This window comes from Emydura macquarii, unplaced genomic scaffold, assembly GCF_026122565.2.
Source record: "Emydura macquarii macquarii isolate MOO-44397 ecotype Brisbane River unplaced genomic scaffold, CSIRO-AGI_Emac_v2 contig_1254, whole genome shotgun sequence".
Classification (NCBI taxonomy): Eukaryota; Metazoa; Chordata; order Testudines; family Chelidae; genus Emydura; species Emydura macquarii.
In genome coordinates this window covers 4,793,625-4,821,272 of record NW_027131391.1, presented here as the reverse complement: position 1 = coordinate 4,821,272, position 27,648 = coordinate 4,793,625, and the positions used below count along the sequence as shown (strand labels likewise).

Here is a 27,648-nt window from a genome sequence, read left to right as displayed (position 1 = left end):
GATCCTCAATGGGATTTTGTACCTCCCTGTGGAAACCAAATAAATGAAGCCACAATTCCCTCTGCGTGACAATGCCCATAGCCTTCGATCGTGATGAGGTGTCTGCTGCATCTGCAGTCTACTGAAGCGCTGTCCTCATCCCACATTTCCCTTCCTCCAGGATAGGCTAGAACTGGGCTCAAAATTGTTGTGGCAGCTTTTCAGTAAAATCCTCCTGTTTGCCACAGTTTAGGAAGTCATATTTGGTCAACAAAGCTTGGTAGTTTAAAATCTGGAACTGGAAGCTAGCTGATGAGAAGATCTTGCGTCCAAGAAGGTCCAATCATTTGCCCTTCTTATCAGCCGGGATGGAGCATGGGTGTTACTGTCTGGACTGTTCAGTTGCTGCTTGTATCACAAGGGAATTGAGTGTGGGGGGGGAGAGGGGAGGCGCGGAAGAGTGAGAAAAGAAACTCAGACCCCTTAGCTGGTACATAGTATCTCTTTTCTGCCCCCTTGGGGTAGGCGCGCATGTGGCCGGGTATGCCAAATTGTTCGAGCTAGATGGAAGCCCCTTTGGGCGACAGAGCAACCCTATTCAGTACCAAGAAATGAAGGATATCCAGGAGCTGTTGCCGCTTATTCTGTGCTTTCTCCAGGGAGTCATGAAGTTCATTCGCTACTCTTTGCGGAGATCTTGAAACTGCCAGAAGTCTTCCAGAGGAGAGGGGAAAACCCAAGTCATTGCAGCATGTGAAGAAGACAATGGAAAAACACTCTTGCTCCAGTGATACCATCAGAATCAGACTAAGTGGTTCTTTCTCAATAACTAGTTTGGAGCACCTGCTCAAGTGTTCTCGAGAGCAGTGTTTCTCAACCTTTTTGATAGCAGGGACCGGCTTCTTATACTGTGTCAGGGAGATCTCAGGCTTCTTATACTATGTCAGGGAGATCTCCGAGACCGGTGCCGGTCCATGGACCGGTCGTTGAGAAACAATGCACTAGAGGTGAGGGATAGAGGTGAATCCTCCCTTGTGGACCAGGCAGGTTCTGAGGGTGGGTACTGGTGCCAGAATCCCCAATAGGATCAGCAGGACAGATCTGGCAGGTATTGTAGAGGACCCCAGGGCATCGGAAAGCAATGGCTCTTCTGTGGTTGGAGAGGATGGTCTTTGCGTGTACTGGTAGTGGCAGTAGGGGATGTGCAGCCCCTGTGCTCCATCCAAATCCTCCAAGCAAGAAAACTTGGATCCCAGTTCCAATAGCAGTACAGTCAGAGCAGGCGGAAATCATTGTAGGATGTGGTGAAGTGTGTCTTGACTGCAGTATGTCCTAGGTGGAAGCTATGGCCTCCCTAGATGAGGATGATATAGTGGAAGGCATGGAGATCTTAGTTTTCTCCCTGGGCAAGCAAACAGTTTGTGGGGCTCTGGCCCTTTTTCCAATCTCCCCGGTGTTAACAGTACTCATTCTGAAGCCAGAACCAGATGTGGAGCAGGGGACTTCCCTGGAACCAATCATTTGTCTTAAGGGAGAACAACTTCAACCGTGTGCGCAACTCAATTCCAGAAGATCTACCTCTTTGTGCATTTTTATGTCATGCTTTTGCATCTTGGAGCACAGTGCCTCCCCATGGCTGGTACTCGTGGAAGGGGCACCACCCTTTTTTGGTTTGGAGGAAGACTTATTGTCATGCTTATGTACATGCTTCCTTAACTCCCAAGTAGGCCCCGGCATGCAGTCCATAGCAGTGGTATCTCCAGAGTCAGATTATCTACATAGATGAAGGCACACTCCTGGCTGTCTCAGGCCGACTGGGGTGGGGGGGAGGAAGAAGGGGAGGATTCCCAGCCTGGGTCCGAATGAGATCTCATGATGACTTCCATCAGGCACTTCTTAAGGTGGAGAGTCTGGCCTTCTTGGTTATAGCTTGGGAAGAACTGTCAGAAACTGCACCTAGATTAAATGTAGGCTTCTCCCAAGCAGTAGAGGCAGTGTTGATGTTCATTGCTAACTGAGAAGCAACACAGGCAGGAGGCACAGATTTTAAATTCTGGCATCTTTGGGATAGTCCAGCACCCGCACATGGGTGGGGATAACCCATAAACAGATTCCTCCAAAGTCTCAATTCTACTCCAAATACTACTAAAAATCTAAAACTACACTAAAATAGTAAAAACAGCAAATACTACAAGAAAAAAAAAAAACCTAACAGTATACAACTCTACATTAACTGAATCACACACAAGAGGACACTAATAGGTCCGACTCAGACCACACAGCAGTGAGCTGGAAATGCAGCCAATCCACCCCACCGTTTATCACCTTGGACTAAACCATGAGGCAAAGCAAAAGCGCATGCATGGACCAATGGACATTATTATTTTCAAATTCTCTGGCTCCGGACCATCATGCACATGCGAAAACCCTAAGAAGAATACCACAGCAACGACCACTCAAAGAAAAACTCCTTTATCCCTCAGATTTTCTTCCCATAGGATCTTACCTACCAGTTTTCTAACTTGTTCAAGTCTGCTTTTTTGAAGTTCATTGTCCTTATACTGCTGCTCTCACTCTTTCCTTTCCTTAGAATTTTACTCCTTCACACAATTTTAGTCACAGTTTTAGTATGATTACATACTATTTTTCCTGCCTTATATAGTGCACAGGACGGTGGTCAAGGAAAGATTCAGATCCATACTGTTAATGAGCCTTGTTATATGTAGGACCACTGCAGGAAGAGCTAAGACAAACTTGTGCATAAGACAAGTGAATACCAGCAAGGAGATATCATTTCTATCCGCACCTCTGCCACAGACTTTCTCAGCCTCCTTGAGAAAGCTGCAAAATGGGGATAAAAATATCCACCTACCTGACAAAGCGTGTTGTGTAGATTACTTAATGTTTGAACAGTGCTTTAAACATATAAGGTACTATAAAAAAAGTACTCTGAAATATTAGGCCATAGGTCTCTAAATTTGAGGTGCAATCACTGAGGCACATAAAATTAGTGAAGACTTTTCAAAAGTTTGATTGTATTTCTCCCCGTAACTCAGTTCCCCATCTATAATATGGTGATAATATTCTGCTATCTCACAGGGAAGCACTGAAAATAAATTCATTGGTGTTCAAAATGCTCAGATATGGCGATGTGAAGCACCAACAGAAAAGCCCATGTAAAAATTCAATATTCAAAGGATGATTTGAATAGCATGCAATAAACAAAATACAGGGCCACACACTGAATGAGTATAAAGAGAAATACTGAACAGCTGTTTCTTTCCCTAAACTTAGTCCCTTCTGTGCACTGAATGAGCCAGCAGTCCTATGGAAAGAAAATAGCATACAATCATATAATTACAAACTATCATAATGCATGCATGCAAGGGGCCAAAATAAGGTTGCGCACCTGACTTGAAATCTTCTATTTACTAGCTTCTGAGTCCTTGACTTTACAACCTAAACAATATTGTTCTAACCCAGGTTTTGAGTGTGGAGCAAAGTAATTATGTACCTCTATCTTTGGCTTTTCTCTTCAAATATGAAGATGAAATATGTGAAAACAGTAAATGTATACAGCATTTCAATTTAGGGATCAATCTTGCAAAGCCTTACCCAAGTCAGTCACATTACTCACATGAGTAAAGGTTTGCAAGAGGTGGCCCTTAATTCATAGTGCAAGAACGTAAACTTTAGTTAAAGTAAGGTATCATGAGAATTACACCACCATTAAATTAAATGTTATAAGATCCTGAAGACAGATTAGCACTATCTGTTTTATCTGCAGTGCTAAGTTTCATTACCTCATCTTCACAGAGCAACAAAATATCATTTTCAAACATCCACTCAAGTAATTTAAATACAATGGATGAATTTTGTCTAGCTGGGTTCATGGCATTATCTGTTCAGATTCTTCAAATAAACAAGAAAGAAAGGTATAAAAATATGCTTTGAAAAACATGTATGTGCTTTTGGAAACAAACTAAGAACTCATTTTTCAGAAATTAGATATTTCACAGTGAATGCAGAACTGCAGAGATGTGTGAAGTTGGGAACATGGGCAAAACATAGTATTTTGTTGCATTTTAAGCATAGCTATAAACATGCAAGTCAGTTTATTCCTGGAATCATAGAAAAGGTGCATGCCCTACTCAGGGCTCGACAAATTTGCTTTGGAGCTAGGAGCCAGCCCAAAAATTAAGGAGCCAGATAACGTCGGCCCAGCGGTGGGGTGCCCTGGCCAGAGCGTGGTGGCCACTCTCCCCTCCCCCAATGTGGGCCCAGCTGCGGGGCGCCCTGGCCGGAGCACAGCAACCGCTCTCCCCTCCCAGCCCTACCCCTCTCCCACAACGTGGGCCCAGAGGTGGGGCGCCCTGGCTGGAGTATGGCAGCTGTAGCATCTCCCCATCCTGGCCCTGCCACATGGACGCAATGGCGCCCTGGCCAGAGCGTGGCAGCTGCTCCCCCCGGAGAAATACTAGGTGCCAGAATTAAATTTCTAGGCGCCATGGTGACCTGGAGCCCGGGATTTGTCGAGCCCTGCCCTACTGTGACACAAGTTTCCTAGTAAGACTATTGAAGAGTCAAGGATCTGCAAGTTGCTAGACATTAGTATCTTATTTTTGGATGCATTGTAATTGCCCTCATTTTAAAAAATAAAAATATTTTGGCACAGCTCAGCCTTCCTCAAATGATGTATCTTACTAGAGAATAAGAACAGATATCCACCACTACATCCTTATAATTATTATGAAGTCCATGGTTTGTGTTCCTTTCTCCCAGGACTCTTCTTTCATGCCACAATGAGAAACTGTATAGCATAGCAATGAAAAAAAGTCCACATCATAAAATGAAACAGCTGTGTTTAAAGTTCATAACAAGGTTTCTGCTAGTCATCTCAAGCTCACTGTCTAAACAAACTCTTAAAGAATTGCACAGCCAAAACATGCACATCAAAACTGCTTTTCAAAAGGGTCGAGGAAAACATATTAAAATTTCAATGACAGGGCCCTCACATGGCCAATTGAAAAACTGCACTATAGCTTACTGGATCTACAACATCATCTGTAAGTAAGTACAACTGAGCTCTGAACCATTTTTCTCATTACAAGTTTGAATGTGCAGCTGTCAGAAGAATTTGACACTCTTATTTTCAACCTCTGGGGTTTTTCCACCTGCTTTAGTCAAGTGAACTGTGCTTTATCTTCTTCCTCTCTCTCCAGGCACTGTCTATGCAACTTTCCTGTGACCAGAAGGGCAAATAACTAACCTTTGCAATCAATAAATCAATCAATAATTGAAAATCACCCTGTGTTGGGCTCTATAACAGTGTACCTGAAACTATCTCCAATAGAGACAAAGCTCTTCATTTCTGCAACATGTTGTCCACTATGCTCTCAAAAACCTGTTCCTGCATACTGGTGCCCTGGACTACATAAAGCTCCAATACTACTATCTGAAAGCTAATGGTGTCAAATAACAGAAAACATCAAAAAGACAACTTTTAACCCGAAGTGCTTTGCAAAGTCTTCAATGGAAAAAAACCTTTGAAGGCTTCCATGATGGTACCTTAGGTCAGCAGATAACCAAGAGGTTGCTATCGTAAAAAAGTTGCAGCTGTCAGGTGGCCTTGGAAAATTCAGCAGATTACTACCTGTCGAAAAGGTATGTACAAAAGAAAGTCCTCCCAGTAGGGTCCTGAAGCTTTGCTCTGATGAGAAGTTGTGAGAATTCACCCGTAACAGTTTCAGCTATTGTCTTATTGGTTCCCTGTTAGGTCATTTGTCCTTGGTTAACAGGCCCATCATCTTTGTATCAATGTTGCTCAGTCAGTGCAATTAATATATATGTTCCTGTGAGCTGCTGGGAGAAAACCTTCCCCACCCTCCTTCCTGACTACTTGGAGGAGAGGAGAAACTCCCCACTCCTTTTAGCAGGAGGAGACAGCCTCCTAAATGAGAGGCAATGGAGCTTTCGTTCTCCCTGCCTTCACATCTGCTGGAAAAGAGACTAGCTTACAACTGTACTGACTACTGAGGGAAGTTTTATTTTCAACCTCATCTCTGTTCTTTGGGAGAGGGGAGAATAGGGAGTACTCCCAAATGGATCACTCTAATGTACTTCTTAGCAATCTAAAGCACTAGCAAAATAAATTTTACCTATATCTGATGTTTTATTGCAGCTATCCATAGTTCTGAGTAGCAGCTTTAAAACTACCATAGTCTCATCTTATTAATAAAGTTTATTAGGTTAGTGTGACCAGAGACCAACGAAGACTCAGGACTCATTTTGATAAGCAATGTACAAACATGGAGTAGTAGATAGTCCCTGCCTCGAATAGCGGACATTCTAAATAGACGGGACAGACAAAAAGCAGTGGAACAGGATATAACGTAACAGGTTTGATCAATGTGATGGCAGGAAATGTTAGGTTAGCTCCACAATTTTCTTTTTCTTTCTTTTTTTTTGGGGGGGGGGAGGGTGGAGGAGTGTGTTGAAGCGATGTTAGCTGGGAGGGGATCAACTGAACAGAAATACAAGGGAAGGGATGGTGGGAAGAAGGACATGAGGATCAGGTATGAAGTATGGCTGAAGTGAAGAGACTGAAGGAAGAAGCAGGAGGGGTTGGAGTAAACAGCTAGTCAGCACAGGAGACAGGATGCCCATTCAAAAAACTGCAGGAAACACTTTGATGTCATCACTGTGGTTCTCTGCTTAAGCTACTTCTGTAGCATTTCTTGCAAGCTTCAGGTTCTGGCTGGCTGCTCCTTGCAGTAAACTTTCCCAAGGACCACCTGGTGTGGGAACAGCAGATGGGTCACAGAAAAGGGGTAGCCCCTACACAGTTTGGGTCCAGGACGGTGTGGGAAGGGAGCACTTGCCACAGCTGTGTCCCATTTTACACCTTGCTCCGCCACCAACAGCAGCAGTCTTATCCCTCATATATTTGAATTTGCTGCACTTAAGGAATGCTATATTGAGCATTTACCAGGGGCATAAAAAATCCTATGCAACAAGGAGGGATGTGAGGCAAATGAAAACACTCTCTCCTGTATCCTTTTGGCTCCAAGATCCTTATTGTATGCATGCAGCAGCAGAGGACTGAGTCTTTTTCCCCTGGGCAGAGTTCCCAGGTTCCGTAAATGCACATAAAACTCATCATATTTTTGTGAATTATCCTTAGTGTTGCAGAAAGAGGGATACACAGTTGCTCATACTGTTTTCCATTTCTCAGCAATCTTATTTTTTCTCATTTTTACTTTATTTTACACTTTGATAATATATTCCATGTGAAGTTCTTAGTGTTTTGTCAATCATCATTGAAATTAGTAGTACAGGGAGATAGGCGAGTATTATTAATCCCATTTCAGAGACAGGAAAATTTAGGCACTGAAAGATTAAGGCCAAAATTTTCAAAAGGGCCTAGGAAGTCAGATTTTCAAGACCTCAGCATCCACCGAGGCACCTAAAGTGGCAGATTTTGAAAAGAAAACACTTAACCAGATTTTCAAGAGTTAGAGATGGTGAAGGACACTCTTGTATAAAGGGCTCAAAAGGTGTTCCCGCAAGGCCCAAAGGAATCATGTTAAAATCCCAGGATAGGGGAGGTTCCCAAATGGGAGAATATACATGAATCGGTCTTAATAAATTTAGAAACAATAAGATCAGACACCACGGAGTTTGAACAGAAGGGTAGCAAGCTCAAATAGCAGGTAAAGGGACCCTGATAGTGCTCACACAGAGGCCCAATAGCTGGAGTTGAAGGATATAACCTAGGCTCTCTGAAATAAAAGCTTGTACTGGGTCAAGACCTCAATGTGAGGCTCTGATGGAAAATCTTTTCAACTCTGAACTGTAAACTGATCTTGTACAGGATTTCCTGCTCTGTATCACAATCTCCTCCTGACCTTTTGTGGAACAATACTCATTCATCATGCTCTGCCAATTAACTTTTTTTGCAGTCAGGTGTAGAGATTGGAGGTCTGGGTGGAAAGTTCGCCCTCCACCTTGGGAGAACAAGTCTGGCAGATTGGCTGCTGTATTGATAGATGCTGTAGGACTGTGAAGGTATGTCTACACTGCAGCTAGGAACATACCTTTCAACCCAGTTAGACAAGACACACACTATATCAACCAGAGCTAGTGCACCAAAATAGCAGTATGGATGCTGTGGTAAGAACAGCAACACAGGCTAGCTGGCCAAGTACAAGCCTGCCCATCCCCATGGTCCAAGCTCAGGTACCTAGCCTATGCCACAGCATCCACACTGCTATTTTTAGCGTACAAGCTCTGCTCGAGATACCACATGTCTGTCTACCTAGGCTGGAGGCAGCTGCATATAAACATCCTCAGACAACACTGTCTAGGGCCAATAGGGAGCTGAGAGCATCAGTATGGTTTTATCTTCCTGATCATTTTTAGCATTAAAGGAATGGGAGGAAAGATAAAGACCACCTTGAGATGAAAAATGAAAAAAAAATCATGTATGGACCCCAGACAGATGCCTGCTCTGGAGCAGAAGCAAGGGGATTTGTTGTTTCTGATGGTGGTAAACTGGTTTATCATAGGAAAATCCTATTTGATGAATATAGGGATTAGGACAGAATCCTTCAGTGACTCATCATTGGCTGAGTACTGTCTGCTGATGTAATCTGTCAATTCATTGCTTGTGCCTAGTATAGTCATAAAAGGCCAGAAGAGTTCTCTCAAGAACATGGGACCATTGCCACAGTTTTGAGTCCTTCATGAGAGGGGGATGAACAGGAAACTCCAACCTATTGATATAATACACTGAGGAGGTGATATCTGTCAAGATCTGCACTGTGATAGAATAGACAATGTGACAAGCCTTCATAGCTGAGTTCCAGCACAAAGATCAAGGAGTTTTTTTCAGAACATATGCCTAGAATTTGCATTTAGATCAGAGAGGAGCGTCCATGCACTGCTTGACAAGCTGGTGACAAGATCGCAACTAGTCCTGAAGGTGGCAAAGTTGTAATCTTTCAAAGGGGTTCCACATATGTGAATGACATTGTGTGACAATAATTTGAGACAGATTTTTGCTGTTCTTTCAAGCCTTTCCCTGAGGTTGAAAACAAGGAAGTGATAATCTGAAATCTGTCTAGAGTTAGGAATGTCTTTGCAGACTGAACTGAGTGGGAGTGAGATATTACTCATAATTCTCCCTGAGTCCTAACGAGCAAAACAAATTGGACCTGTATGGATTAGTCTTTGGAAATTATCTCCAGTACCTACTGGTATTAGGTAATAGCAGCCCATGCTTGGGGAAATAATAAGAAAGCAACTGAAAACAGAGAAGAAGGAAGCTCTAGAGGAATTAATACATGGATCTCGACATGAACATCAGACCTTCCATTTGAATGATGATGCAGCATTAGTGGGAAAAGCACTGGACGTGCCTCTCCCCTTGAAGAAGCAAGACTTTGTTTTCAGCAAGTTTTTGTTGCCAATATAAGGAAAAGTTCTGAGGGAACCGACCCAGAAATGGCCCTGATATCTCACTGCAAATGTATAAGAATCCAAGGATTTGAGGGTAGTCCTAGAATCTTTTAGGGCGTATAATATCTTATCCACGCAGGAATTAAATAAATCTGGTCCTTCTAAGGGAAGATCAATTATAGTTGTTTGGATCTCCATAATGATCATTGTGGACTGCAATCATGATGCCCTTCTCATGGTAATGACGGTGGCTATGGAATGGGCTGCTATGTCTGAGGCATCCAAAGCTGTTTGGAGCAAAATCCTGGCTATCGAGTGCCCCTCCTAGATTTTGAGTCAGCCCTAGATTTCTGTGGGAGATTTTCAATAATGGGTGGTACTCTGCCCAAGTTAGTCAAATTTTACAAATGAAGCTTGATAATTTGCTATTCATAATCACAGATGCTGAGGAACAGGTCTTCTTATCCTAAATTTCAAGTCTCTCAAGATCTTGATCCTTGGGAGTAGTTGATGGGCCTGATTGCTTGGGCTTTTCCTGTGCTGCTGAAACCACCAAGGAATCAGGAGCTTTTGAGAAACCCAGTACTTCTTTGCTCACTTTGCCATAAGATGAATAAAGGCAGGACTGTCACATATTTCTTAGAGGCTCTAAGACACCCTCATTAGGCATCATCAATCGCCTGGGAAGAGAACATTTAGAATGTCAAAGAATTTATGAGCCTTTTCCTGCACTACAGATGGTTCAATATCTAAAGTGTTTGCAGTCCTTCCCAATAACTCCTGGAAGATTTTGAAGCCATTAGGAGGCAGTATCTGAGCACAAGTCAGTGCCTTATCAGACAAGAATGACAACAAATCCATCAGTATCATCGACTGGGAGGGGTTAACAGCAGTCTCCTGTGGAGCTCAGAGAGCTGATGTAGTCTGATTCTATCTCCTGAGATTCCAGATTCCTCTTCATCCCCTCTCTCATTCTTCAAGGCAATCTAATCCACCAGGCAGTCTAGTCAGGGGCCTAAATTGGTGGAGACCTAGATCATCTATGGGAGGAATGAGAAGGACATCAGTTCCCAGAAGATCTAGATGGGCAACCCAAGTATGCACAGCACAGCAAGTGTGGAAAATTAAAGGAATGTAAGTGCAAGGGGCTGAGACCCAAGGAGAAGACTAGCAAGGCATGTCATGACCAAGAAGAGATTTAGCTACTCATGGACAAGGAATATAAGGAAGGCCCTTGGAATCAGACTGCATAGATTTGGGGGTGATCATTCAAGAGCTATATAAATAAAAAGAAAACAAGAAAAGCAGAAGTGGGACTGCTAAACACTGAGAATGGGTGGAGATTAAAGATAATCTAGGCACGGCCCAACACCTAAACAAATACTTAGCCTCCCTTTTTAATAATGGTAATGAGTTTAGGGATAGTGGCAAGGTGGCTAACAGAAATGAGGTAGAAATTACCACAACCAAGGTAGATGTTAAACTCAAAAGTTTAATGGGACTAAATTGAGGTCCCAGATAATCAGCATCCAAGAATATTACATGACCTAGCACATGAAATTGCAAGCCCAATAGCAAGGATTTTTAATGAATCTACAAATTCAAAGTCCCCTATGACTGGAGAATTGCTAACACAGTATCTATTTTTAAGAAAGGGGGAAAAAGTGATCCAGGCCTGTTAGTTTGACCTCAATTATACATATGGTCATGGCACTCCTCTTGTTAGGTTGTTCCAGAACTTCACTCCTCTGATGGTTAGAGACCTTCAAGAAGTTAAGGCTTGAAATTAGACAAAGGCCAGTTTATATCCATTTCTTCTTGTGTCAATATTGGCACTTAACTTAAATAACTCTTCTCCCTCCCTGGTATTTATCCCCCCTTTGACATATTTATAGAGATCAATTGCATCTCCCCTCAACCTTCTTTTGGTTAGGCTACATAAGCCAAGCACTTTGAGTCTCCTCTCAGAGTAGGTTTTCCATTCCTTTGACAATCCCAACAGCCCTTCTCTGCACCTGTTCCAGTTTGAATTCATTGTTCTTAAACATGGACGACAAGAATTGCACACAATATTCCAGACGAAGTCTCACCAGCGCCCAGTACAATGATACTCTTACTTACCTCTCTCTACTGAAAATACCTTGCCTAATTCATTCTAGGACTGCATTAACCTTTTGCATAGCCACAACACATTGATCACATCTTGTGATCAACCAATGCAGGTCTTTCTTCTTCTCTGTTGCTTCCAACTGATAAGTCTCCATCTTATAGCAAAAATTCTTGTAGTTAGTCCTTAAGTGCATGGCCTTGCACCTTTTGCACTATTCAATTTCATCCCATTTCTATTACTCCAGTTTTCAAGGTCATCCAGATCTTCTTGTATGATATTCTGGATCTCCTCCATAACGGCAATACTTCCCAACTTTCTGTCATCTGCAACTTTTATTTGCATTCTACCACTTGTTGTGCCAACATCATTAATAAAAACGTTAAAAACGACTAATCCCAAGATCGATCCCTGAGGAACTCCACTAGAAACCTCCCTCCAGCCTGACAGTTGACTTTAATGTATGACCTGTTGTAGCCTTTCCTTTAACCAGTTTCTTATCCACCTTTCAATTCTCATATTAGCGCCATCTTCTCCAATATAACTAACGATTTCCCATATGGAACTGTATCAAATGCCTTGTTGAAATCAAAGGATTATTAGGTCTTCTGTATTTCTTTTGTCTAAAAAACCAGTTCTCAAAAAAAGGAGATCAGGTTGGTCTGGCACGATGTACCTTTTGTAAAGCCATGATGTATTTTATCCCAATTACCATTCACCTCTATGTCTTTAATACTTTTTCTTTCTCTCTCTTGATAAGTTTATGAAGGGCATGGTATAATGAGACTGCCTACAATGGCATGTTGCCCATCTGCGACCACCAGGAGCAAATATTTCCAATGGCCAGTGACAGGACTCTAGATAGGGAGAGTTCTCAGTTACTACAGAGAATTATTTCCCAGGTGTCATCTGGTGAGTCTTACCCACATGCTCAGGATCTAACTGGTCGCCACATTTGGGATCAGGAAGGAATTTTCCCCCGCGTCAGACTGGGAGAGACCTTGGGGAGTTTTCACTTTTCTCTGCAGCATGGGGCATGGGTCACTTGCAGGTTTAAACGAAGGTAATTGGTGGATTCTCTATAACTTGAAGTCATTAAATCATGATTGAGAACTTCAGTAACTCAGACAGAGGCTATGGATCTATTACATGAGTAGGTCAAGGTACTGTGGCCTGCAATGTGCAGACTAGATGATCATGATGGTTCCTTCTGGCCTTGAAGTCTATGAGTTATTTCTGATGGAAATGCCTTGCTTTTGGGGGAAGGGCATGTGCTAAAGTCTGGAAAGAAGGAGTAGACAGGGGAAGAAGTGATAGAGGAATGGATTTGGTCTAGGAGTGATACTGACATTTCAGAAATATAATGTGAGACTACCAGTACTGAGAGCTCAACTCCCTCTAGTGCCATGGAGATCAGTACCAGAGGTATCAATACCATGGCCAGTGCTAAGGGCTCAAAGATGAATGTCAGTGATATATCTGTAAGCATTAGTAATAACTCTGGCACTGGGTCTGGTGCTGGGGTTGTCAGTGCCAACAAGACTTTGCAGAACCAAGTTTCAATGCAAGGAGGAAGCCAGATCTGTTCAGTGGAGAATGGCCGGGGGAGGTGGAGAAACAGCTGTAGTAAGGCCTCTGCACTTTTGGCTTGGAAGAGACCATTACTTTTCTTTAGTTTATTTACTCTCTCCTCTTTAGGGGAGGACACCTGGTGCACTGTGGCTCACCCTTGGATTGGTGCTCTATTCTGCTCTGGCTCAACCCAGTAGAGGCAGTACCAAGCTTCTGCACTATATTCACAGTCAGTACCAATCTCAGATCGGAAAGCCGAGGACAGCTAAAGAAATTATAGGACCCTTCTGGGGACCAGCATCAGGAGCTCTTGGTGTAGATTTTCTACTTACAGGGACACTAAAGGAATGGGATCTCTGAGAAAAGAATTCCTTTTTGGAGTAAGATAAGCAGCTTCCTGAGTCTGAGGCTCCCCTCATGGACTGGTCCAGCAGGCAGAGCTTTATCTAGGTACCTCCAGATCAGCGAAATGTGGTGGAAGAGGTCCAACCATCAGTCCAAGATATGGCTATCACCAAGAGAGGACGCAGACTATGTCCATCAGTTAGAGGGATAAAATCACCACATAAACAGGTATGGCTTGAAGCCAGAGGGTTCAGGCTTAGCTGTTGAATGTCAAAGTACCTTCACCTCAAGTGTACTCAAGGTATGAAATGTAAGAAGAATATAAGAACACACACAACCATTAGGCTGCCAAAAGGACAGAAAAGTATTCTAAACTAATTGGTTTAGATATACAGATTGTGGCAAACAGCCAGCTTCCCTCTAGTGGGTCCCATGCTTCTGCCCCTTGTAGTGGGCCAGGGAGTCACCGGCCACCCAATCTCCCCAGGGAGGTACCTTGCTGGGACTCCTCCTGCCAGCTGGGGCCAAGGGTTTCCCTCTCTCTGCTCCTCGGGCTGTAGAGAAGCACCGTCTCCTAGCCCAGGGAAAGCTTCTCCTCCAGCTGCCACAAGCCTTCTGGCAGCTTCCTTCTCCTGTGCTCCCCCCGCTCCTGCAAGGGAAGGCAGGGTTTAAGTACACCTGGACTAGCCCTTCATTGGGTCCAGGTGTCTCTAACTGCCCTGCAATCATCTCTCCTCTGCTTGCAGGAAGAAGGGCTTTTGGCATTCTTGGGCTTATATACTGGTTGTGGTATGCCCTTTTGAGGCCCTCTGGCCTGACTTTATCACAAGACACACACACAGACGCAAAACTAACTACATGGCTATGTCCTAGAAAAGTCAATACGGGATATTGCAATAGCAAGCAGAAACCATAACATTCCACTGCTCTGGGTAGCCAGAGAGAATTGAGAGGCAGTTGGGGCCACTGTGACATACATACCATGTAGTGGAGGTGAAAAGAAAAGACAATGAGGGCATTCAGTGTGGCGGCACAGCCCAAGTGAACACTGCTAGTCAAAAATTCCAATCCTGGGCATATAAGGCATACAAGCACCCTAAGTGAGAGTCATAGAAAAATTTCCAGAGAGGTATCCGTGTTAGTCTGTATACAGCAAAAACAACAAGAGTCCTGTAGCACTTTAAAGACTAACAAATTTAATTTCTGCAGGCATAAGCTTTTGTGGGCTGCAACCCACTTCGTCAGATGCAAGAAAAATTTGAAGGAGCATTCATTTTTAGTTCGAGTGGGTAAAACTGAGGCAGAACTGACGGGAACAGAGCTGATTCTTCTGAGGGAGGGAGAAGTGAAGATGCACCGAAATAAAAAAGTAAATAAACACAGGGCATGATAATATAGCTATTTTTCTCTCCGATTAGTAGGTTTCAGGTATATTTTGCAAAATCTGACCTCAAGTAAGGGATTGTTACTTTAATGAAAGCAAAATTGCAGGAAAGCAAAATTGCAGGAAAGCATCTTACAGAACTTTCAATTTTGGTATCATGCTCCTAAGCAAGAATGTGGCAAACGCCCCCAGCTCTCAGATTTCTGACCCGCTATAGGTCAGGTCTTGACCAAGTGACATGCCAAGAGTGGGGGCGGGACCGTGCCCGGGAAGGGGGCACTGGCCAGGCCCTCGGAGGAGGAGCCGCCCCCCACTGACATCCCCAGGAGCCATGCCGACCCGGCCCCTCCGCCCCTGCACTTGGCACAATGAGGGACCTGCGAGGACACCAGTCACACAGAAGCCAGGCAGCCCCCCTGACTGTCGGGCAGCCCGGGGGCATCTGCCCATCACTCCCACTCCCAGCTGGAGGGGCCGGGCCCACCCAGGCCAGTGCTCATGGACATTGTGCCTTCCGTACGCCATTGCCACCGCACCCACCATCCCCACAGCACAGGGGAGGAGGGAGAGCGGAAAAGGGGCCCGAAGATCCCCTCTGCCACCACTACCACCGACAGGGGGAAGGCGAATACAAATATTGGCCCCCGGGTGCCGGATACCCAAGGTACACAAACCACTGTCTTGATCACTACCCTACGGAGTGTACTTCAGTTACAGGTACCTGGGGGGAAGGGAAGGGGGAATCTCCCTAAAGAGTGAGGATCCATTCCAGACAATGAATGAGCAATGAAACCAATAACAGATTATTTATTATTAAAAAACCACCAAATTCTGAAAATAGGAGGATGAGTGAATAAAATTTTTCTGAAGGTATCTTGCAAACAGAATTACAAGTGAATAATTACCCATTTTCCAAAGAAACCATCTGTGCAAAATTCCCACTCATGCAGAGAAATAGCTCAAAGCACATCCCAACAGAAAAATGTCAACCACAGGGATGTGAGCCTTAACAATGAGGGGAAATTCCTAACCAGAAAAAGGATTTTTTTAAACTAATGAAGGAAACTTCCCAGAACATGTAAGGGCTAGCCACCTAATGGCCTATCAGATGCTTCCTAAATTAACTGGTCCAACATTTGGCCAACTGTAAAATGGGACATCCCAAACAAACAAAACTGCAGGGAGGAAGTAGTTTAGATTTTTCTTCCTCTGACACAGAACTGTGTATCTAGGAAATCAAGGCAAGAACATGCCCACACAGACTAAGCCAAAGCACTTAGAGAACAGAGTGCAGCCCATGTAATCAGTCACTATACATGTGTCTGTCACTGAACTATGTTGAGGCAAACAATATTGGTTCCCTGAGATCAAATGGGCCGTGACATGGACTCCTAGCTTCAGGCTAGCAAGGCCATAACAGCAGAGAAATGCAATCAGATAGTCACCATCATTTAGCATCAACACTATTTAGAACACTGGAATCAAATGAAGTCCAAGTGCTAGGTGGGCTGACAAAGGGCCTTAGCGTGATACATTTAAACATTCTCAAGACTCTTTTCAGAAAGAAGCAAATAAATCCCCATCTGATTGGATTCAGAGATGTAAAGGAAGGTGGCATGATGACAGACATGGAATGGATCTTGGAAGATCGCAACTCATCAACTTTTATCAGAAAAGATGGTCTATGATCTTAAGCTGAAAAGGCAATAAACCTAAAGCGAACTCATCCCACAAGCTAAATTATCATGTTAGCAGAGAAAAGATCTTCCATATAAGAACATTTAAATGACCAGTTCAAAATTATTCTGGAATGGTTTTCATACAACTTATTTAGAACTCTGTACAAATCACATGGTGCTGTAGGCTCTATTGCAGGAGTTTGAGATTCCAGCCTTGTAAAAATCTGATAAGGAGAGGCTGTGGAGATACCCGCATATATTTGAGAGGGAAAAAGAAAAAGAAAAAAAAGAAAAAAAAACTTAATAAAACTAGACTCTGTTAATTTAAAAGTGGGGCTTGTCTACATTTATAGCGCTGCAGCTGCGCCACGGTAGCACTTAGTGAAGATGCTACCCTCCATGAATGGGAGAGCTTCTCCCATCAACATAGGTACTCCTCCTTCCTGAGAAGTGGCAGCTATATCAGTGAGAAGCCCTCCCATCAATATAGCACTGTCTACACCAGGAGTTAGGTCAGTATAACTGTGTCCACACCCATAAACAACATAGTTATAGTGACATAAGTTTGTAGTGTGAACCAGAGCTTAGAATAGGAAGAAGGTTGCCATTTTAAATTGCTATCTCAGCCATTCAAAGCACCATCCTCTAAAACTGTCTTAGCAGACGTAGAAAACATACGCTGCTTTTAAAAATCAAAACAGAATTTAAGTAATGGCTATTCACCCTTCTCCCATTAACCTCTCAATTAAAATTAAACACACACACTCTACATACTATGGGCTAGGAACAATGTCTTTGCATGCTTTTGTACAGCACCTAGAAAAAATGGGCCCAATATCCTGAATATGGTTTCTGGGAATGATTGCAAAATAGTAGTACACAAACCCCTCTTCAACAGAAACAAGGAGAATGCCACAAAATAAAGTAGTAGTCACGTTTCCATGTGCATTATTGTAATTCTACTCAATAAAATGAATTAATCTACAATGGCTCATTTTGAAATCCAACAGTGTCTAAGAGACTGAGCTAAAGAATGAGCCAGGACAACACTAAACTGCAAGCTACATAAGTCATAGTATTTCCTTTCTTAATTAAATCATCAATGCTATTTATGCCAAAGACTTCTTAAAAATGCAATTTTAACAATACAACATCAAAAAAATAAATTTAAAAACATTTAATTACAAAGATTAAGGGACATCTTCCGAAATTAATTCAAGCAGCTGAAACAGTATATTTTTAAAAACATACTTAATCAGCTGAAATATATTTGTTACAGCAGTGCTACTCCACCACAGAGTCAAAAGAACAACCCAAAGACAGGTATTTTCTTAACTGGGTTCTTTCCAAATTAAAAGTCAGGTCATTCATGTTGCTCCAGCAATATAAAAGCTGATCATACACGTAACAATGAAGGTTTCCGGATTCAAAACATGGTATTTCCCTCAAATTGTAACAACTTACAGCAATACCAAAACAAATCAAACTTCATTAAAATATTGTCATAAATCCTCAAACAACCCCAAGGAAAGTTTGCCTAAACTGTTTAGATTTGTGTGAAACTTAAATGATGCCCAATTTAATAAATAAAAAGCTAAACTCAAATCCTTGCACTGAAAAACTGAACTTACAAGTGTCAGCTTATTTTCAGATATCACCATCATTCCACTGCATAGGACTCATGCTAATGTAAGATGATGTAAGTATCTGAAGTAACAATAGAAACATGATACTAGCTGTTATTGTTAGTATCACAGACCTTTCATCAGGCCTCTAGTGCTTATTTTCTGATTGTCAGTGTGCAAAGGGAATCTATCACAAAGCTTCAATGGCATTTTGGTGATGTGGTAAATAAAATAGTTGTGGTACAGTGGGATATTTTTATTAGTTTGTTTCTCTCCACCTGCTATGAAGCTCATTTTCCCCCTTCCCTGTGAGTAGCTGGTAACTTCAAAGGGAAAGTGAGTAGAGAATAAGAACTAGTTCTCGGGGAGAAGGATGGCCATATACAAATATGTATTTTAGGGGTGGAGGACTGCAAGAGGAGAAGCCAGGGGGGGTTAGGATGTACCACAGAACTGGCAGGACTCTAATACAAGTCTGATAACTAGGATGCTCCTAAAGAGTTACAACCTCACATGATGTAGTAAACAAAGGAATGCTCTGTCATATAAAACATGAATGTTTAGTTATGTGTTTATTGGAAAGTGTGTTTGCTCTAGTCATATATTGCCTTTTTGACTATTTCAAAAATTAAGATATGCCAAAAGACGCACACACAAGTTGGTAAAAGGGAGGACACAGAAACACAGTATATTATACAGCATATTTTTCAGTGAAAAGATCCATAGTATGTCACTGGTATATTCACAGAATATAATCTGGAATATTTGGCATTTTTTAAATTATTTTTGGGTAATACATTTTTGCAACATTCTATGTTTAAAAAAAACCCCAAAACATTATTTCACTGAATGAAAAAAGCCAACATAATAAATCATCACCCCAAATCCACTCAGGATTGTGACACCCAACGTGTTATATACAAGGGTACAGAAATATTTTAACTGCAGCAAGTGAAGAAACTGATTCCTACAAAACAATGTAGAGGTCCCTTGTGAGATTCTACCAAAAGACAAAAACTAAACAAAAAACAATTATTTATTTTCCCATTGTTAGTATTTGCGAAAATTAAGTATCTACTCAGTGAAATAAAGTGAATTCCCCCATTAATGTAAAGCTGACAGAACTTCAGATCATTCTAATAAACATTTGTCAAAGTACCAAAGAAACTGTTTGAATGTCAACATCTCTCACATGACTGACTCTTCAACATAATGAAATAAATGTTCATAGAATCATTGAACTATTGGGCTAGAAGGGACTGCAAAGGTCATCTAGTCTAACACCCTACCAGGACACAGGATTAGTTGAGTATAACTCATCCAAGACAGATGACTATTCAGTTTCTTTTGAAAACCTCCAGTGAAGGAGCTTCCACAACTTCCTTAAGCAGTTTGTTCCACTGTCCTACTCTTCTTACAGTTAGGAAGTTTTTCCTAAAATTTAATCTAAATCTGCTATACTGTAGTTTGAATTTATTGCCTCTTGTCCTGCCCTCTGTGGCAAGAGAAAACAATTTTTCCTCCAGCTTTTTTATGGCAGCGTTTCAAGTATTTGAAGACCACTATCACATCCTCACTAAATCCCTTTTTCCAAACTAAACATGCCCAGTTCCTTCAACCTTTGCTCATATGGCTTGCATTCCATCTCTTTGATCTCATTTGTCATTCGCCTCTGTATCCCTTCCAGCTTTTCTACATCCTTTCTATATAGAGGTCACCAAAATTGACCACTGTATACCAGCGGAGACATAACCAGCACCAAGTAGAGTGATACTATCACTTCCCCTGACTTGCATGCTATGACTCTTAATGCAACCAAAAACTGCATTTGCTTTTCCTAAATGGAACAAATTTTTATTTTAAGAATATATTAGAGATTCAGATTAAACTAAAAATGTTCTTCAGTAAAAGAGCAAACTTCTAGTAATCTCCCAAAAAAATTTTTTTAAATTGGGTAATTAACACATTCTTATATGCAATAGCTGAATTTGCAAAATATAATTTTTTTTTAAATCACTATGTATCTGTGGGCCAAAATTAACAACCCCAAGTTTTAAAAACCAAATTGGAGTTACAGTATAAAGGAAATGGAGTTAGACACTATTAAGTTTATTTTTGAAAGCACTTCAAAAAAAGACACTATATATCTTAGCAAATGGATGTAAAAAACCAGAATCATGGGCCCATTCCTGCTTCCAATTAAATCAATGGCAAAACTCATAATGATCTAAATGTATGTTTTTAAATCTTGCTTTTAAATTTTGGAAATATCTAAGTAAGATGTTAACCCATTTTTTAACATTTTCCTAGAACTATTTACAACATGAAATAATTCTATAGGCATATGTTAGTTCATAAGCCTCTGATATATTAGCGTTATAATTACACTAACCAAAGAACTAAGCAAACATTTCTACCATTGGTGATTCACTGAATTCTTACAACTCATACCCTTATCAGAGCCCCATTAGACTGTGGAATTCTCCATGGGAAGTAAAGTGGTGGAAGCACATCACTGGAGTTACTTAAAACTGGAAACAATCTTTCATTGTCAGGAATGAACAAGTTCTTCCATTTCTACCTTATTATACCTTACTATTTATATTGTATGTCCTAAATTATTGTAGAAAACAAATTACAACTAGTTTTTAAAGATATAATATGTGCATTCAAAAAATCATCTTACCTAAATCTAGATGGAACTTTAGACAAATAATAAAGCATATTGTAACTTCAATGAAGTACACCATCACTGAATAGTAGATATCACTCACTAATATTGTGGCAATAACAGCAGTACTCTGGCCAACATCTGGATAACTGCATTTATGATTAGCAAAAACAAGTAGGATCTTGTATTGGTTAAATTGCTAGCAACTCCTTACAGATGGGTAGAGCATCAAATGACCTTCAACAGGTGGCCATTTGACCTCTAGTCAGTGTCAAGAGAGGACTTTCTGAATACCTCCATCAGCTATCACTCTATTTCTAATCTTCCCTTTTTGAGGGAAAACTACTAAGACGCCTGTTTTGAATAATCTGCCGCCATCTGGACTTCTCAAATTTCCATGATCCCTAGCAAGTCTAGTTTTTAGTGTCAAAATGTCAACTGAGACTGCCTACATTGGCTAATTTCATTCTAATGATGCTAAAGGTAGGGTGCTCCCTGTTGATCTTTTTCAGTTAGTTAGAATTCTTTGACGCCGATGACCATAAGAGTTTGCTTTTTTGCTTGTGAACTCTGACTGCAGTGAATGATATCCGCTCCAACCATTCTTCTCTTTCTTGCAAAGGATGTCTCAAAGAATCCTTTTGGGCAACTACTCATGTCCAAAATAATCTCTTTCCTGCAAGGTTCTACGAAGTTCCATCTAGTCTTCTAAACGTGCATGAGGCCTGCAAGATTTGCACTGTGGTCATAATTACCTTTGTGTCTTGTTTTCATCAGATGCAGGTCTACATCCCATGTTTATCATGTATGCTCTCTCAATCCAAAAAGCTCAGGTCCTGTATTATGTCATGATTCCCAATAAAACTGAAACTTAGGTGAGAACAAATTGGCTGAAACTCCATTTGGAGCAGAAATAATATTGGTATGTTGGAAAAGATCTTGAAAATATAGCAGATGTGAGTCTTACCTCCATTATCAAAATTTAGAGGGGAATGTCCACTTTTTGCTCAAAAAGTTGGCAAATTAGGTTTTCTCCTGCGAACTCTTTGCCATCAGGTCTTACAGAAGTATCATCTCTTACAGAAGCTTCATCTCAGGAAAGAATGCCTTTTTTTCCCATCTGATTAGTTATTTGTAACATTTATTCATGAACCCAGATTTCACTAGAATAACCTCTGCCTCTGTCACAGCCAGAATGGATTATTGCAGAGATGAACCAACTTTGCATAACACAGACCACATTATTTCAATAGAGAAATAGTCTGGTGGACTACCTCCCACTTCCTATCATGATTATGTTAATTATTACATAATATCCCTGTAGCAGCTCCAATAACGGCTTACACGGAAAAATGAAAGCATGAATGTATTTTTACCTCTCTAATTTTACGGTTTTATCCTTTTTGAATAATCAAACTGTTTGTTTTGGTGCTTCAGTCAATCAGTCTCTTAACATGCTCCACAAGTGTCTAATGTTATACACATACTACTGCCCCTCTTCCACTGCTCTACTGAACATACCTTTCACATGGTAAAATCGATACCACTGGTGAATAATTGCTCATCTCCCATAGGCAGCTCCCAGTAGTGACTCTAGACTCTAATCCTATGAGGCAATGGCCCATAGCAGAAGCACTTTGGTAAGCTTCTTGCTGCCAGCTGAGGTCTCCTCAACTCTGAATCTTCTTTCCATACTAGAGCAACAAAGCTTTACCTTACTGGACTTCAGGGCTCAGTAAAAGCCCCATCTTCTCTAAGACAGTAATATGAACAGGGAGAGAAAAACAAAAAAGAAGTGTAAAGGGAAATGGGCAGGGGACAATCTTTTTTGTTCATCTCTGAAGCACATGATGCTGCATGAAGTTTTTTTTTTTTTTTAAATGATTAAATTATTTTGTTACACATGCAATTAAGAAAGGTGAATTTTATAAACCAAAATAAGTTACTGTTATTACCTTATTTCACTGTTAAACAAGATCTATTCCTTGGTTTTTTTGTTTGGCCACAAATGGTATTTTATGTTAAAAGATCAGTAACTATTACATTTTAATCATATATAGATTAGATCCTAAAAACCCATATCCCCACATAAGTAATCCTTTGTCATCTGCACAGTCAATTAATTTCGAAAGGACTATCTGCATAAGTAAGGTTTACTCATGTGAGGAAGGGTTGTAGAACTGAGCCCACATTTGTAGCATTTTGATATACTGTATACTATTTCAGAATATTTTCTCCTTCAAAAAACTATTAGCCAGCTCTAACAATAACCCACTAAACTGATACACTATTGTACTTAGATAAAATATTACATCAACATGTTTCCATGTAAGAGTCAGATATTGCCTGGCACTGTTATTAATAAAAAAAAATAAAATCTCTAATACCATGTGCTATAAACAAAAGTATTCTAAACAAAAACATGTTATAGTAAGTTCAACTATTTTCACACAGAAAAGATTATACTGTAAATACCAACAAAATTCAGCATTTGATCTACATTCTGAAGATAAATATACAAAATGTTATTTTTATTGTAATATCTGCCTACACTGGGCTTTACTGTTGAGCAGAACTACCAAGTTCTCAGGAAAAACACATAAAAATGGTGGGCTTTGTGGGGTGGTCGGGTTTTTTTGCTTGATAAGCAATATGAATGTTAATTCGTTTTCTAGCAGCATTATAGCACTGTGAATTTTCTACTTTGATCTAACAATGATACATTGGGTGCATGTGTATTACACACACACACACACACACACACACACACACACACACACACACACACACACACCCCTTCATACCACTATATTATGAACAACATGTTTTGTGAAACATTAACTGCATGTGTTTGAGATCACAATTAAGATCTGGATAAACATTCGGCAGTGAGATTAAGAAAAAGCAGAATTCAATATAAACATTATAATGTCCTAATTTCAGTGATCCCTAATGAAATGTTGTTTCTACAGCACCCTCACATAGGAAAACATTGTATGCTCCATCCTCGAGCTCATTGTGAAAAACCACCAACTATCAAAAAATCACTATTTAGAAAGCAGTCATTTAAAGTATAAAGATTCAAAGCAAATCATCAAGTCTACCCATTCTCACTAAAAATCATCTACACATGATAAACAAAAGTTCAAAAAGTTAATTTTATATCAAACAACAAAAACACTAAATAACTGATCACAGCTAATGCTGATTTTTTAATGAAAAAGCTGGAGTTCTTCTTAGTATTGTAAAGCTTCTGTATCTACTTCACTATTGTAATTATTCCATCAAGAATTCCATGTTCTGTTTAAGTCAGAAAGATTAATGAAAGATTGAGATAAAAATGAACATGGCACCGCTAAATTACACTTCCTCTAATAGCTGGGTTGTCTTACATCAATATTGTATACACAAGTCTTGTTCTTAAGGAGTACGCTGCTTCACAAGAACTAAACCAACACTCAACAATTCTGTACATTTTGTTGTTGTGTTCAGAAGATAATCTATGAGCAAGAGGTCCTGTAATTTATGATCTGGTCTACTGTAGTTTTAATACTTCATAAATTTAACAGTTTGAGGGTAAAATGTCAATGCCTGTGGCCACATATATTTAATTAATAGTCTCTTTCTCAATACTTTAAGGCTATGTTTATCAATAAAGATCTAAATTTGTAATGCAACTGAAAAAATGGCACATTGCATTAATATTTGAGTTTGCTGATTATACTGCACACTCTGCCCTATAAAGTCCTGTCACTTATAAAATTACTATTTAAAGGACTATACCCTGCAACATCTTACTCGTGTATATTCTCAATAGTTATGTGTGCAAATTTGCAGGATCAGGCCCATTACAAAAAAAAATCCCACTGAGTTAGAATACACACACATGCACGCACACTCTGATAGTAGAGGCACACCGTGTTGGGCCCCATCGTGCTAGGCACAGTACAAACATATAGCAGACGACAATTACAACAGGGTTGTCCTCTGACCTGCTACAACATGTTTAAAGTCAAAGCATGAAAATGACTCTACCTTGGTTAAATGACCCATCTACAAAACAGTTCAGTCCTGCCCACACCTGCAAATTAAATCAAGTTAAGCCTTGCAAATTATTTTGTGTTAAATAAAACGTATCTGCAAACAGTTGCTTGTACATTATTTGATACTGCAGAAAAAAGGTGTTTGAGAGGTTGACAGTCATTTTTAAAAAAATTTGAAGTGGTATTACTTTATCATATTCTAACTCTATATAGGCCTTTATACGTCAATCTGGTTGCAAGAACACTTTTAGAAGCAAACTCCGTATTTGTTTGTATTTTTATTTCACTGGCATACAATTAAAAAACTTGCTGCTCTATCAAAGTTTCTTAGCATAAAGTCTCAAACAAAAAAAAATCTGAAAATCTAAACTTTGTAGTTCATGCTGCCATATATACCAAGAATTATTTTACCTGTGATGGACTGGCAATGGGGCTGCAACTATACCAGAAGTTATGAAAGCCAACCTTCCAAAACATTCAATTTCCTAACCAAAAAAGGTGAATAAAGTTGTGGGGGTGTTTTTGTTGGGTTGATTTTTTTAAATTAAGATTAACTGTTCTTTAATTTACTGGTGACATCTTTCCTGATACAGTTGCTTCTTTTTTATTTACTGGTTAGCTTTTCTTAGTATGCAAGACTGGTATACACAAACTACCTTTACCACTACCATATCTGCATGCATACAGTAGTGCTATAAAGGCATTGCAAATATTAGCATAAACGCAAGTTTAAATGATCTTACATGGTTTTGAAAGTGATTACAAGTCAATAAAAAGTCCAAAAGGATGGTATTTGTTATAACAAACAAATGCCTCCTGTCAGGATCAAGACCCCACTGTACCAAGTACGTAACAAAATAAAGCCTCTGCCCCCAAAGAATTATATTATCATTAAAGCAAGGCGCAACACATCAGGAACAAATAATGCAAGGGAAGGCATTGAGGGCTGAGGAGGGTACATGGGAAAAAGACTGAGGTTAACAGTAAAGGAAAGAAATAATACGTGGTTACAGAGGCTAACAATATGCACAACCTGAAGGCTGAGTTGAACTTTTTCTTAAATCAGAATTTTTAAAAGTTTTCTATCAAACTATTCATGTTCCTTTTCCACCCCTTGAAAAAAGTGATCCTGGACACTATTATTTTGGGGGCAGGAGTTGGGGAGGGAGAGAGGGGAGTCAGGGGGTGTTATTTGTTTTTTATTTCCTCTCCCACACCACTTGCCATGCAGTTTATACCCAGTTGCTCTCCACCTTATCTTATAAATTACCATTTCACATATAAACAATCCCATACTCTATGTAAATCCTCCTCTTCCTGCGGTAAGTATTGGGGACTCAAGAGTTCTCCCACTCACTTGACTAGTGTACAGCAGGCAGGGGTACATCCCTGCAGCTGTAGCATACAAGAAAGCAGAAAGCCATTTTCAAGTGAAATGTCACTAATACAGACAGCAAGTAATTTATCTTTCTATTCATTGTTAATTAAGATTAAAAATCTGTAGTTGGTTGCAACTGTTCAATATGAGCAATTGATACCATAACTGTTGTAAGTATAACCATGCAATTTAAGTATAAAAGTGAAAGTTGTCAGCTACCAGTGAGATAGGAGGATAGCACCTATGTTATCAAGCCACCCAGCACGCTGCATTTTCAACTCATGCTTTTCATGTCAGGACAAAAAAAAAAAAAAAGTCCCCCTCCCTACCCTCCATCTGCTGTGCAGCGGGAGCACGGCTGTGACACCATAAAGACGGCTGACGTTTAGATACAAGAGCTCGGAGTGCAAGTCCTACAGACAATCACATTGCATGAATTATTTGCTGCTGAAATGGCGTTTGTCGTTAAGAAAGAAGAGGGGGGAAAAACCCACACGCAGTCTTTGAGGCACAAAGCACAAGGGCATGAAGTGCCAAAGCAGGCAGGGGCGGGGAGAGAAGACTGTTTACCAGAGAAGATGGTCACACATGCAGGCAGCACAGGCAGGGGACACCCAATCCGTTGCCTTGACATTCTCGTATTCAGATCAATGCAGCTGTGTGGGCAACGCACGCACGCTCGCAACTAACGATGTTAAAGAGAAAATAAACACGGAGCAGAGCCGGGGGAGGGGCTAGCGGGGGAGCAGCCCTATAAAGCCCCTGGCAGCTGCAGCGAACCGACAAAGTTGCTGCGCCGCTACTCAAAGGAGCAGCAGGGTCCCTGGGGGAGCCCCGACTATGCTGGACTCGGCGCGCGCGCGCACACCCCCCCCCCCCGGTACTCACCAGCGAGAACAGGTTGGAGTGACAGTCCTCCAGGCTGGCCCCGTTCGCCACCCAGTTCGCCGCTGCAGTCATGATCCTCGGCGAGCCCGGCCGCCAGAGCGGGGCATGTCTGAGGAGACGGGCCCAGCAGGCAGGGAGAAGCGCCCGGGGCTCCCTGGTGCAGCCCGCTCCTCCTGTCACTGGGGCAGCCGCCGCAGTCCTGCCCCTCGCTGCGTCCCCCGCACAACCACCAGGCGGAGGAAAGGGCAGTGACCGGCAGGGGGCACGCCAAGGACTGGGGCCTCGCAGGGGGCACGAGCCACCTACCTGCCCCCCGCCAAATAATCCACAACGAGCCGCGCGGGCCGGCCCAAGGCCCACCGCCGAGGGGCTCCGACCGCACTCCGGACCGGCGGTCTCGCCTGCGCCGTTCCCGGTCCCGGTAGCACCGCTCTTCTGCTTGCCGGTTCGGCTCCCGGGGCAGGGCTCGCGTCAGGGGGCTCCTCCCGTGGCCTAACTGCGGCCCCTGCGGGACACAG

At 41.4% G+C, this 27,648-nt stretch overlaps 1 protein-coding gene across 4 annotated transcripts in view; it reads right to left on the bottom strand.

Annotated features, from left to right (window-relative positions):
- Positions 1 to 27,333, bottom strand: part of MED13L (mediator complex subunit 13L) — a 361,336-nt gene extending 334,003 nt beyond the window's left edge. For 3 of the 4 annotated variants that reach the window (XM_067550153.1, XM_067550155.1, XM_067550156.1), the window contains exon 1: positions 27,131 to 27,333. In XM_067550153.1, the coding sequence (XP_067406254.1) occupies positions 27,131 to 27,202 (72 nt within the window). In that variant the 5' untranslated portion in view covers positions 27,203 to 27,333. The remainder of the gene's footprint in view (positions 1 to 27,130) is intronic. The other variant, XM_067550154.1, reaches the window with a different exon arrangement.
- Positions 27,334 to 27,648: the final 315 nt, after the last annotated feature.